The sequence below is a fragment of the Perca fluviatilis genome, chromosome 15 (genome assembly GCF_010015445.1).
Source record: "Perca fluviatilis chromosome 15, GENO_Pfluv_1.0, whole genome shotgun sequence".
Classification (NCBI taxonomy): Eukaryota; Metazoa; Chordata; class Actinopteri; order Perciformes; family Percidae; genus Perca; species Perca fluviatilis.
In genome coordinates, this window is record NC_053126.1 from 12,938,667 (window position 1) to 12,953,256 (window position 14,590).

The window sequence follows — 14,590 nt, forward strand, 5'->3', positions numbered from 1 at the left end:
TGTGTGTGTGCATGCGCGCATGTGTGTGAGACCGCTGTGCGTCTAGAAAGGATGTATTAAGGTGGTCCCCCTGTCAGGCACCAATTCATTTATCGGAGAGTAAAACCAGTTAAAGGGAGGGAGGACAGAGAGCAGTCAGTGGCGGCTCTGAAGAGCTGTCACCTTCTCTGTTTGTATAGGCTATAGCCTATGTGAGCGTGTGTGCGTGTGCAGAGAGGGATTATCAGGCTACGCGCGTTATGCGGAGCGCAGTTTTGGTGATGCATTCAGTCGGGAGAAGTGCAGCGGGGAGCAGTGAGTGTCACCCCGGACATTCAGCGGCATATTCAGCGAACTAGCAGGAGAAGGGGATCCGGCAGGCTTTGGGGCACCGTGTCTGTGCATCACAGGATTTCGACTTATTGTGTGTTTTATTTATTTTTGATGAATGCTCGTTTCGTGGTGCAGTGAAAGTCAAAGATGAGCACCGCTGAACAAAGGATTTAAGGGGGAAACCATAAAAAATCTCTTCCACATTTGAATCCTGACACCCCCAGTGTGTTTCGTCCATGCCCATTCTGCCTCTGTGGACAACAGACACGGGCTGAATAATCGGGTGCCTCTGGTTTAAAAGCTGGAGCAGGAGGAATCATCTGGGCTGATCGCGTACGAGCCCATGTGGATGGAGAGAGAATACGCAAACACAGAGAGCGGAGCTCGTTCCGAAATGTGACATTTTTACTCCCCCAGTCTCGCATCAAACCTGAAACCGGTGCTTCTGCCTTCGTCCTCGATCGGATTTGTTTACATCAATTGAGGTACGTGCTGCTTACCACGTAGCCCATATGGTTATTGATTAATAAGAATGGGGGTAGGGGAGTGGGATATCCTTGTGGAGATGCTTGTGCGTGATATATATTCAGTGGGTAGGCGTATTTTATCTGTACCCACAGGGGATCTCGGTTTATTTGAATGCATCTCTCGGGTTGTGTTGTAATAAGGCTGTTTCGGGGCTTATTACCACTGAGGTGGAAGTTGAATCACTGACAGCCCGGGGAGAAATGCGATGTCGATGCACCAAATGCATAGGTGTGTGAAGCAGAAAGGGCATGCGGTATTGTAGACATACATGTAAATTTATACACAGGGCATGCTGCAGAAATGTACATTTACACACAGGGATTGGCACATATGGCCTTGACCTCAAAGGGCATTTGCTAAAACCATTGTAAGCTTAACTAAAGACATGAAGGGCTTTGACCTGTGTGATATTTAAGGACTGATTAGCTGTGGCACATTTTTTTCTCATAAGGATAAAAACGTTGGTTTCTTTAGCTGCATCTCCATTTTCACCCCACAATACATGGGGATATTTTAGGATCACTCCTCCATTCTTTAGTTAAAAGGTTAGATGTCATTTTGAACACGCATAAACACAAACACAAACACACACACCTCAGTAACAAAGGTCTTACTGCTGCTCCCTCAAACAAACACACTCTTCTGGAACCCCCAGGGACCCTCCCCATGTGACCGATATTGTTAAGAGATGGGGGGTGCTGAAAAAAGAAAGAAAAAAGAGCATTCTCCAAATGTGTGTTTGCATTAAGCTGCTCCTTAGGTCAGCTAAAACCAAGAGTGTCCCCTTTAGGAGACGTGTCACTCCCACCATGGGCGATTTTTGGCTCAAGCCCCCCTAAAAAGGGTTTAGTTAGTTAGGTTAAGGTAAAAATGTTAGCTGACGTTGTTGTTCCGTAGCTAGCTCAGAGATTATTGGCTAATGAAATTACTGATTTAGCATATTTAACACTTTTGCAAGGCACTGTACCTGTGTCACATTCTCATTAGGGGCTGAGCCCCCCTAAAGGTATGATCCTAGAATCTCCCCTGACTCCCACGCTGGCTTCATAAACAAAAGGCTTGTTGTCTAACTTTGGCAAGAAATTGCACTTAAATGGCCACTTGAGTCGCATTAGACTAAGGGAGTTATATGGAAATTGAAGTCAATGCATGTATTGACTTTCTGTTGGTCAATAGATGGATGATACATGAGCCTCGAGCCTCTGTCAGTGCAGTATTTGTGTTCTCAGAAAGCTCCGGGGCCTATTTTGAATTATTCTGTTTTCCATCATTAATCAATATTCAGCAGAGTGGAGCTGTTTATTCTCAGGCTGCGCTTCCATGAGTTAGTTAGCTTCCTCATGGGAAAAGAGGATGCTACAGTATCTCCTCGGGGCTGATGCCATATGTACCTTGTTTGGATGATTGTGTGTGTGTGTGTGTGTGTGTGTGTGTGTGTGTGTGTGTGTGTGTGTGTGTGTGTGTGTGTGTGTGTGTGTGTGTGTGGCCTCTTTATGTACACATGACACAGCTGAGTGTATGAGCTGGATTTCTGTTCACGCACCAACCCCTCCTCCCCTTACACACACACACACACACAAACACTCCAGGAACGAGGCTCGCTCCAATTCTTCCTTTGCACATCCGCCTGTTCCTGGTTTCTCCTGCTCCTCTGATCACTATCACACTCTCTAGCCAAATCTGACCTCTCTGGGCTCCTGTGATCAACCCCCCCATCCCCTCAACCACACACCCCATTCATCTATCTATATTTATTATATCACATAGAAGCAGAACATATGACACCGGAGGTCTGCAGCTCAGTTTCAGGTTTCATTTTTAGGTTTGGGATGCCTTCACATCATGACACCGCATCGGTTGTTGATGTAGGAAGAGGAGCAGGAAGAAGAAAAGGGAGCAGAGGGAGGGGTGTAAGGCGCTGGCGCTGTTAATTGTTAAGTCAATTAGCATATGGTCTCGCTGTGAGCACAGTCACATAGTAATGAGGGCTAATTAGGATGGCCTTGGAGGTCTGAAGAGGCTGGGGGAAAATACTTCCACTGTCAGTTTCCTCATGGTGACACCTAGGAGGCTGGTGCAGTGAATGGACTACCACTTTTTCAGTCTCACCATTCAATATGCCTTTCCTCTTAGCCCTGCTTCTCCTGTCATCTGCAAGTCTATTTTTTGTTCAAACTTGTCCTTGCTAACTCCTTTTTTAATATTTTAGCACACCAATACGTCATACCTTGATGTCTACCGCATCGCTCCCCCTCCTTCTTCTTCTGCGTCCCCCTTTTCATCCCATTTTTATCTGCCACACAAGGGATTGATGACGTCGCTCTGGAGGGTTACAGATGTGGAGAGATTGGAGACAAAGTCAGACGGATCAGATCGTGCAAAGTAATTCATGGTTATTGTGCATTTTATTTGAAGTAGGACATTGGATGAGTTTTCAGTGGGGAGCTAAATGCATTCGTCTCTATCTATGCACAGGAAACTTGAATTCAAGGTTCACAGTACGTGCTGCTGTGTAGCTGTGATGTCAGGTCTGTTTACTTCAGCAAACTTGCAACAGATATGTTTCTCAAAACGCCGACTTGGAAATCGCTTGTAATTTGGCCGTGCTTTTGCAATTTTCTGAGTAGGAGGCCTCTGACTGAGTGCACAATTGGTAAGGAAGGCCATCTCTGCAAAGTCAAAAGTTCAGGGATTACATCAACCATGCGTCCTGTCAAAGTATCCTTGAGTGAGAAAGAGAGAACTCCTATCTATTGTGGATGAGCATTCTAGCTAAGAGTATGTCCACATTAAGCGCTTTTTCAAATGGAGCTTCTCCAAAACTGCAGTGAGGATAAATATTAAAATGCCAGCTTGGTGACTTCAGAAATGCATGTATAGGAAGCAAGAAAGAGATTTGCCAGCTAACCAGCTGGTCAAAAGAAAAGACGAATCAAAGAAGAAGAAAGATATATATGTGTGTGTATAATATCTAGGACCTTCGGTATGACAGGTCCTTATTGGTACTCATTTCCTCCATTCTTTCTCCATTCTGGACAATGTTTCAGGCCAGACTCCAACTCTAGGAACAACTTCAAGTCAATTATTGTCACTCAAGACACAAGAGAAGGTCAAGAGATTTTAAGAGAGAAGCAACAACTGATAAAAGACCAGTATGAGATGCCTCCAATGACAAACCTATCTTACAGAGCATACAATCTTATTTTGAAGCGCAGATGTGTTTTTAATCCAAAGTAAATCTCATACAGTGAGACAGAACATCCAGACAGCCTGGGTTAATATAACATGACTGATATCTAAGGCCTTATGTAATCCCAGCCACTGATGTAAGATGTAAATGTATGCGCTGTCAGAAAAGGAAAGGTCTGTTAGTGCTAGAGAAGACGGTGGATAAGGCTGCGGCGTTACCAGAAAGCAGATGCCAGCACAATGACCTGCTCACCTCAACAGCTGGATCAGTGTGTTACCAGCCAATACACCTACACACTCATAAAGACTCGCATACATTTTCTCCGTCAGAAGGCTGAACAAAACAAAAGTAGTAGAAAAAAAAAAAGAGATTTGAAGCGAGTCGTCAAAATGCAATAATCATCCCAATTATCACCACGGTAATTAGACAGCATCTGCTTGTGTGCTATGTCTGATAATTATAGGAGGAGGTAATTGTACAGGACGGCTCGCTAGATTCCCCCATCTCTGCCTATCCAGCCTGGAGCAGATTTGAAGGACTGCAGTTCTGCACATTTGCACTCTCACGCCTGTATTCCTGTTGTGTGTATAAGGAATGCATGATGCATACTTGTCACATTCAGGTTTGTGTGAGAATGTGGTGCCTTCATACACAGATGCATAATACATGCCACCAAGCAGCAAGTTATATTTACATGCAAATAGAGCCAGCACACATGGGCATTATGTCAGCCTGTGTGTGTGTGTGTGTGTGTGTGTGTGTGTGTGTGTGTGTGTGTGTGTGTGTGTGTGTGTGTGTGTGTGTGTGTGTGTGTGTGTGTGTGAGTGAGACACGTGCAGCATTAATGCATGTGACCCCGCTGCAGAATAGAAAACTAAGATGGACTTCTGAGTACCAGCAGGCTGCTTGGCACTGAGGAAGATGATGCCTGAGAAACAGCAGCCATGCAGCAGAACTGGCAGGAGCTGGATCCTTTCCCAGTTACATAAGATACACAGCAAGAATAAAGGCATGGGGAAGGGAGGGGAGGAAGGAGGAGGAAGGGGCACAAGGAGGGAAGAAGGAGAAGCCAAAATGGTAGGAAGAGGGGTGTGTTTGGGATTAGATGGTGGGGTTTGAAAAGAAGGGGAAAATGTGGGGAGAGGATGTGTGTGAGGCAAATCTTTCACAGCACATCTTCAAATGTAGCAGAGAGATGAGAGCGGTCTGGCTGCTCTTGAGGAGAGGTGGCATTGAAATCTAACAGAATAGAGGATTTTAAATGGAGGGAAGGACAAAAATGGCTGCACGGAGCGGGAGTGACAGAGAGATACACGTCTAGAAAGATGGCAGGGAGGGGAGGACAGAGGAGGATAAGACAGCGGCAGCCTCTTCTGTGCTGCACAAAGCAGAAGGTCTCTCTTTCTCTCTCTGCACATGACTCATATTAGTGAGAAGCAGGGAAGAGGACTCAAGTGTGTGGCACGTGTGCAGTAGGTGTGTGTTATGTACTGTGTGTTGTGCATGTCTGCAGGAGCATTGGTTATTTTGCGTGTGTGTGTGTGTGTGTGTGTGTGTGTGTGTGTGTGTGTGTGTGTGTGTGTGTTTGTGCGTGTGTATGTGGCCCTCTGTGTGCATCCTTCAGCTCACTAGTCTGCCAAGTCCCATTAAAAAAGCAGCCAGGGCAACCATCTGTGCAAGAGGTAGTGACTGGGTGAGTGAATGAAAAAGTGGTCACTAACTAGTGTGCACAAGCTCCAGTCTCTGTGTCTCTTGTCTGGACTGTGTGGCTTCACAGGCTCTGTCATTAGGAAGTGTGACAAAGAAGACAGAGAAGAAAAGTACCACAAAAAAAAAGACAGAGGAGGAGCAGTCTGCTCGGCTGGTTGAGGTTGAGTGAGCCTCTCTCTTTGTCTTCTGTCCCTTTTGTTTTATTTAGAGTTGGGGGGCGTAACCATGGTTATCGCTACAAAAACAACATGATGTTGAAAAGAAAGCATAAGGAGTGTGTCTGTTTTTCTGCCACTTGTGCAGGAGGGTGTTTGTGTGTGTAAAAAGCTCCAGCACTGTGTTTGTGTCTGTCTGTGTGTTTTGGTGACTCATCCCTTTATAAGCACTGATTGATGTTAATGTAGACCAATAATAAACAGCGGCAGTGAGCTTCTGCAACAGGGCGGGAAGGAGACAACAGCCCGGAAACAACAGGCTGAAATAACGGCAGGAAACGGGGCAGGGAAGAATTTTGGTAATGAGGAGGTGCAAAGAGGAATTTGGAGGGTGTAAATCTCTGAAGGATACATGAAAAGGCTCTAAGCAAATGAATATGCACAAACACACATATGCACACATGCATCTTTCACTGTAATGCCCTCTGGGGTCTCAGAAATAAATAATGATATTTCACAAGTTGTAAACAATCACTGCCTTAAAAATATCCTTTTTTATATGGATATTAGGACAGACATCAAAAGCTTGTAAATAAATGGATGGAGCAGCGATGGAGGCAATATCTGTGTGTACATGTTTGTGTCTTGTGTGTATGTGGGAATTTGTGGAAGGATGGAAAAATTGTAAAAAATACTCCATTAGATATAAGTCCTGCATTCAAAATGTTACCTAAGTAACCTATGTAAGCATAATTAGGAACATGTCCTTAAAGTATTAAATGTACTCAATGCAGAAGAATGGCTGTGACAGTTATATCTTTAGATTATTACTCATACATGTGCACGCAGCATTTTGCTGTTGTAGTTGGTTGAGCTATTTTGAAAAAATTGTATATAGGGCAACAACTAATTATTATTTTCATTATGGATTAATACGCTGATTATTTTCTCAATTGATTGATTGTTTGGTTTGTAATAATTCACCATAAGAGCACCAAGTGACATCTTCAAAATGCTTGGTTTGTCTGTAATGACTAAACTTATTCAGTTTAATGTAACTTCAGACAGCGGTAAAATCTCAATTTTGTGAAGCTGGGATCATGAAATGTTAGGCTTTTTTGCTTGAACAATGACTTAATCTACAATGACTTATAAAAACAGTTTCAACTTTCTGTCTATTGACTAATACATTGATTAAACTAACCATTTCAGCTCTAAATTCTTACTCCTCAAGTAAAGTACAAGTACCTCAGATGTGTGCTCAAGTACAGTACTTAATACGCTACATGCTGGAAGGACTGTGTGTGACCTGTAACCCTGGCTGGTGTGTATTTAAATCCACCACTCTCCCCATGACGGCCCAACCATGTAACTCTCCCCGACTTACTGGCATGGAGAGAGAACATGAAGCTGGGGATATCCAGTGTCCTTTATGGGGTATGTAAATATTGTGGCACAGTCTATTTGTAGATCCCGGGAGATTTTTTGTTATGTCAAAACTACAGTTGAAATAAACAATCCAAAGTATAGCTTCAAGCATGGAGCGGCTAGAAAAGTGTGCGTGTTCTTTGTAAGAGCAGACTGTTTGACACATTAATGTATGAGCCAACTTGGAAAGAATTTCTGAAAGCTTAGCGTTGTAGTGGAGAGACGGTTGACAGTAACCTGGCAGATCGACGTGCTGTGTCTGTGTCTTCGTGGTGGCTTTTAAAATACAGATTCACCTCTCAAAAAACACACAGCTCGTCAGGTGAAACGACAGCACTCATCATCCCCGCAAAGACCTCAATGAAACGAAATAATGTGTGTGTTTGTGTGCGTGCGTGAGTGCATGTATGCGGCTGTTTGACAGTTGTGATGAATAAAAGAATAAGTAGACTGAGACAGCATTGATTTCGCTCACCGAGAGCTGTTTCTTTTTCACCGGGTAACTAAAGCACTTGAGTGTTTGTACTTGTGCTCGAGGCGCTGTGTGTTTGTGCGCAGTGTATTATGCATTGTCTCACGTCTTGCTAGATGCCCTCAGATGCCTGATAGTGAGTAGAACTGCTTGTGCGCTACTACTTCCCTTCTATGTATCTCGTTTTTTTTCTTCTTCATAAAAATATGCATGATGATGTCAGTGCTCCAGCAGTTGGTTCACTGGACAAGACTGGACAAATACACTAATACACCTAAAACTATGCTCAGAAGCACTGTAGATGCTGTGACTCTGACCTCACTTCCCTGTGAATAAACTGAAGGCAGCTTTTCTGGGATTTTCTGGGTATGCAGGTATTTTTCTGCAATGTTTACGGCAAAAATTAAACCTTAAAGCTTTTAAAAGAGGTATATAAAGAGGCTATATGCTACAATTGGTAAAACAGAATGTGTGTGTTTTTGTGCGTTTGGAAAGGCTTCAGTCATTCACCCTGCATTATCTACTGTCCTTTGTTTCCTCTCTAAAACACAGCAGTGGTTGATTGTTTGTATTGTCACTCACAGGCAGATGATTACTGTGGGAATGACTGAATGCTCAGCTCTGTTGCATTTATGATAAGAATGACTCACTCTCTTTCTCTCTCCAATCCTTTGACTATCTCTATTCTCTGTCTTTCCTCCTTCATCTCTCTCTATCTTCTGGTCTGTTGATCTCTCAGGGATGGCGTTCCTCCCGGTCCTCCTGCTGCTGCTGACTGTCGCTCATCGTGCCACCGGACTCTCTGAGGCCTCTGAGCCTCTCCCACGAGGCTGCGGCTGGGGCCTCGTCCGTCCCTACACCCTCCTCTGTGACCTGGACTCCATATGGGGTGTGGCTGTCGAGTCGGTGGCTGCCGGTGGGGTGCTGACTGCCATCTTGCTAGCCTTAGTCCTGCTGTGCCGCTTACACCACATCAGTGAAGCTGAGAAGCGCAGCGGCGTGGGACCCATCCTCCTGCTGCTCCTCGGCATCCTCGGCTTGTTCAGCCTGAGCTTTGCTTACCTGATCGAGCAGGATGAATCTTTATGTTTGCTCCGCAGGGCCCTGTGGGGTCTCCTGTTTGCCATCTGCTTCTCCTGTTTGCTAGTGCAGGGTGTGCGCCTGCGCAGGATTGGCCGTGAGCGCCGGAGCCCTGGTGGCTGTGCCCTTACAGGCCTCGCGCTGGGTTTGAGTGCCGTGCAGGGCATCATCGCCGCCGAGTGGCTACTTCTCACCGTGCTGAGGGAGGGACGTGCTGCCTGTCAGTACCTGCCACTGGACTTCTCACTAGCCTGCAGCTACGTGCTAGCCCTCCTACTAGCCGCGCTGACTGCCGCCTCTCTGGCCCTGTGCGGGAAGACACATCAGTGGCGCTGCAATGCCATCTGGCTGCTGGTGACCTGCCTGCTGTCGCTGCTGCTGTGGGTGGCCTGGGTGGGCTTCTATCTGTACGGCAACGCCTGGCTGGGGAGGTCCCCGGACTGGAATGACCCGGCACTGGCCATTGCTTTAGTGGCTCAGGGCTGGCTGCTACTGATCTTCCATGCCATTCCTGAATCCCACATCTGCCTGAGACCCCCTCCACAGCCCACTGCCCCAGATTACTTTGACACCTCCCAGAACTCGACACGGATGAGGGAGACCAGCTTCGACGAAGACATCCCTCTCTCACACAGGCAGTTTGTGGAGAACCAGGGCTACGGATACAACGATGAGAACACAGCAGGTGCAGTACAATCCAATATTCTTCAGCAGACAGGCGTAATATGTGCGGACAGGCTGTAGGTAGAATGTAGGCCAAAGTGAGTAATAGAACACAAGTATTTGCATGCGTGGCTAGAAATAAGCACAGGAGGAAATTTCTGTTTTCTCTGGGTCTCTTTCTTCATGAGAGACAGTGAAATGGTGAGTCACAGTAAGTTATCTCTGTTCGCCTCTCTGTCTATTTCATGCCAGGATTGAGGACCGGTGGTGGTGCTGGGCAACACAACACCAACACCGCCGCCAGACCCAGCGCTCCTTTCCGCAGCAACGTCTACCAACCCACCGAGATGACCATGATCCTGAACGGGGGAGCGGTGAGTACAGCCTCCCAGTCACAGGTACACGCCGCTTACACGCCGCTTTCTCATTCGACCACGCCGGCAAGACTGCATGCACATTTGTGCGTTCCAGACCGTACGTCATTGCACAGGAATGAGGGAGAGGTGTGAGTATGTGTGTGTGTGTGTGCATTATCAGTTTGTTGGATGCATGGTCATGTGACTGTGCGTGTTGTATTTTGTGGACACAAGCATGGATGGTTTTGTCACAAATGGTCACTCATCTGACATTGATTTGTGTGTGGGTGAGTGCGAGAGAGCTTCCATGTGCTCCTGTGTGTGTGAATAAGCCGCGATGCTATCTGCTCACTGAGTGATGCGACTGTGTCAGGCCTGTCACACCCTTCGTTATGCAGGATGAATGGGCACTCTGGCTGGCACAGGTGCACTTATTTCCGGCCACTGTGTTATAAATTAAGCCCGCCACGCAACAGCACAACACACCACTGGAGGCGAAAATGCTGAAACAACACTCTCTACTGACTAAATTTGTATCCACTATTCCTAGAGATTTTTGGCGTGCTAATTTAACCGACAATGGGAACACAGAGGCTTCTCCTTGAGAAGCTGCTCTGCATGAAATATAATCAGTGTTTTAGTGCATTCATTTTACAGACATTTTATTTATATTGCATGCTTCGTAACCTGCTCAAAGGGAAATGATTTGCATAGGGCATACAATATATTAAATGAGAAATTCAGCTTTTAACATAGCATTTTAAAAGGAAAAGACATTTAGAAGATGAAAGCACAGAATTAAATAGAAGAAAGTGTAGGATCCAGGTGCAAGATGGATAATGGTCTAAATGTGTAAGATTGAGTTAACTGAATAGTTTGACATTTCAGGAAATACATTTATTTGCTTTATTGCAGTTGCAGAGTTGCAGAGTTAGATGAGAAGATTGATACCACTTTCTTGCCTCTATGGTAAATATTAAGCAGAAGTTCACTTAACTAAGCATAAAGGAGAGTGGTATCGATCTTCTAAGCTAATGAACATGCTTAGTTCCCAAAATTAAAAGGAATGGAGAGCATAAAATAATGATTTAAAGATAATCAGAGGTGAGCCAGATCTCACACCTTCTGGAGGTTTGTTCTAGCTTTGTAGAGCACAATTAAGTAAATGCTGCTTCTCTGTGATTTGCCATAAAATCAGTTAGACAGCTACCAGATGACATTAGAGGGCTTATGTTAAAGTAGACAGTCAGAGATGTATTTTGGCCTAAAGCACAGGTGGGTTCGTTGACATGCTTGAGTAAAATGTGTAAATGGGACATACAGTATGCAGCTGTATGCATGTGTGTAAAGATGCATGAGTGAATATACAGTATTATGGTATCTAAATTGTTTATCATTTACAAACCAAGTGTTTCTTTCTACAGGTGCCCTCTGCCCCTCCAACCTACACGGGGAGGCAGCTGTGGTGAGTGAGAGGATTGGAAAGAAGATGTGTGGTAGAAAATGAAGAAGAGGATGGAGAGGGTGAGGAGGGAGGGATCCGGGACGAGGGGCCTGCCTTGTTGAATTGGACTTAAAACATGGATGCCAACAGGGCCCTTCAACTCTGTGTACAGACTTAAATACTGACTGTGTGCCAATCAACTATTGTATGAGTGTGTGTGAGACTGAGAGAGAGAGTAGGGTGTGGAGGACAGAGCTAAAGCTCTTCTAGCTCACAAATCTCTATAGAAGGGTTCAAAAACTCAATATGTGACCAGCAAGTAGCAATACAAAACGCACGCTGACTCAGATCCGAAAATGTCAACATTCAGTATTATTTTCCCTTTGATTTGCTCCCCTGAGACTATACAGCACTGTTAGCATCCTTGAAAAACTGTGAAATCTATCGCCTTTTCCTGCTCTATCTCTCTTCCTGTCAGTCAGGATGTCTTTTCTGCTGCTCCTCACAATGCTGGCGCTCACGTGGGAACATTTGGCTCTGTCCTCCATCCATCCACAGTGTAGGTGAAGACAGAGCACATGGGCAACTGTACAGCTCGAGCACCGCCCACTTAAAAAAATCCAGCCTCTGTGGGTGTGTATGTAGAGTATATGAGAGAAAAAAAAAAAAAAAAGTGTGTGTGTATTCCCTACATCTCAACTTCACCGCTTCGATAAACCTCATCCCTCCAGACTGTTACCCCTCCATGAACGCTTCTTCCTCCCTGTCTATCTCGGTTTCCGGTATTACTGCACCGTCTGTGAATATAACACATAACTCTTCTCACCTTGCCTCATCCTCCCACCTGCATGGACACTTGTGTGAAACAAACTGTGAAGCCTGAACTGCGGTCGGTAAAGACGTTCCCAGTGACCACGAAACGCAGCAAAAGCAGCCTGGAGCACCTGGACAGAGGGATCACAAGCTGCTAATGACCTGCTGTTAGATACAATGGAGAAAAGTGGATTCTGATTGGACATGGAGGGCGTCAATCATTGGTGGGGCGGCACCGCTCCATGAATCTAGGTCAGACTGCTGTGTGCTGCTCTCACACATCTCCGGTGGCCACTGGCGTTTTAAACAAGCCAGGAGAAACTGTCACTTTATATCAGCAGGAAACGGAGCGAGGAAATGAAACGTTCTCCTTTACTCAGCTCCTCTATCTGTGTTCATGTGTGCGTACTTGTGATTTTATGAGTGTCTGAGGTTGACGGGGGATTCAAAAGTCAAGGTTGCTTTCTGGTGCTAAATATTCCTCCACACAACTTCCCAGTGCATCGCAGACCCACAGGAACAAACACGGATACAGATACAGTGGTCAAACCTGTGAGTGACAGGCTATAGATAGAGCTGTGGCTGGTGTGTGGAGATATCCTAGAGCCTTAGAAAGATCAGATTTACAGTGCAAGGTAGAGAGAGGGAGATCAAATATAAGTGGAGGAATAAGGGGGATAGGAGCGAGCGAGGAGGAAGGAGATAGCGAGTGACGGTCCCGAGGTAAGTCTAATATGTTACAGTGCGCGATCTGTGTGAGAAAATGGCTCCCTGGTCAGTCTGTGTGTTTGTGCGTGATGTGCAGGCGGCCATGCTGCTCTGTCTGCTGTCTTCTTTATCTGGTGAAGCGTCTCTCCCTCCTCCTCCTCCTGCCTCCCAGTGGTCGGCTATACCTCAAGTGTAGCCCTGTGCCAAGAAGGACTCTCGTTTCACTGGAGTCCCTGTTCCACGCCCTTTCCCTTCATCACAACACCAGCTCTCTCTCACTTCACCCGAGAAGCTGTGTACATAGTAGTGCTGTAAAGCTTTGCTTGCTTGTTTACTTTTTTTTTTTTTTTATTAAACTGTAGCCTAAGTTTAGAGATCATGTGTCATATGACCCACTGGAGAACTGACTACTGCAAACTGTTTTTATCTGGGGATTTTCTTTTTTTTTTTACTGGTTTGCTTTGTTGTTCATATGTTTGCTTGTTGTTACATTATGCTTTTATTTCTCCCTTGCTGGTGTCTTTTATTTTCAAACTAGTATTTTGGAAATGATTTTGCCAACGCTTTTATTTTTGTTTGTTTAATTAATGTTCAAGTAAATGATATACATTGTCATTCAAAGGGATTTACGTCGATTGTACCTCCCACGCAGTATTTCTCAGTCAAGAAAGTGGTCCTCTCTTTGCTGTAAAAGTTACAGGGATACAAACATACTTATTTTTTCAGAAAAAAATGACAATGGCTGTGAATAATTTTGGCACTTCATGCAGTAAACTATGACGTATACGGAGATACTTTAGGGTTAATTTAAAAAATAAAAAAAATAGTGAATCTCCCCCCCCCCAAGAGACGTCACTTTGGTGACCCCTGGTCTTAAATCAACCCTCAACTGAGAAAAGCCAAAGCGTCAACCCAATGACTGCTGCTGTATGTTTATGTCACTGGCTATTTTAAAATAGGACTGGTACCAGCAGGCCAGCTCAGTGCCCAAAGAGAGCGTGTCCTGCTACGTCAGGCTCTGTTTGGGCCAACCCTGGTCAGAAACAGGCTACGGGCCCCCAGATGCGTGCGTTGTAGCCCATGAAGAAGAACTGTCCTCGGGGTTTTGGATGGTCAGCGGTAATGAGACAAACTCTCAACACTCAGAGCGGAGGGGGGACGTTTCAGTTCTTGCGAAGTTTTAACTTAATGTGGAGTACAAAAAAAACAAAAAAAAACAATAATAACATGACTTTGTAGATTTTGCACTTGTCGACTACCTATCTGTGCATGCTTATCACCATTTCTACATGTAAGACCTTTCTCAGACGTACTTTTGAATACTAACTATTTATGTAAAGGTCGTGTGACAGCAATCATAATTTCAGTGTATATCAGATGACACACTAAATGTCTGTGCTTTCTTAAACACAAAAAGAGAGCTGGCTCTTGAGAAGCAAAGAGATTAAAGTTGGGAGAGCATGGTCCAAAATAGAATGATTCCCCAAAAAGGAACAAAATGCCATCATCACTGGACCTAATAATAACTTCCTTTGTTAGTTTGAAGACTCAAGAAAAGAAAAAAAAAAGAGAATCTTCTGACTGATATCGTCTCTGTGTTTGAAATCAAATAGACTGTGGTGAAATTTGCACAAAACTTCTATATGTTAAGTTTGTCATCCCTGGGCAGCCCACTGAACACCCATCCTCCCCAGGTTTGACATTTCCTTGCCTGTCCTCTCCTGATTTGTC

At 45.0% G+C, this 14,590-nt stretch overlaps 1 protein-coding gene across 2 annotated transcripts; it reads left to right on the plus strand.

Moving 5' to 3' along the window:
- The first annotated feature begins 17 nt into the window (after nt 1-17).
- On the plus strand, nt 18-13,572 carry gprc5ba (G protein-coupled receptor, class C, group 5, member Ba). Of its 2 annotated transcripts, none has more exons than XM_039825069.1 (4): nt 18-797; nt 8,535-9,560; nt 9,791-9,936; nt 11,319-13,572. In XM_039825069.1, the coding sequence occupies exons 2-4, from the start codon at nt 8,537-8,539 to the stop codon at nt 11,361-11,363; spliced, it is 1,215 nt and encodes a 404-aa protein (XP_039681003.1). In that variant the 5' UTR covers nt 18-797; nt 8,535-8,536; the 3' UTR covers nt 11,364-13,572. The 2 variants fall into 2 exon arrangements, with proteins under 2 accessions (XP_039681003.1, XP_039681004.1); XM_039825070.1 differs by having other exon boundaries at nt 19-797; nt 9,791-9,912.
- Nucleotides 13,573-14,590: the final 1,018 nt, after the last annotated feature.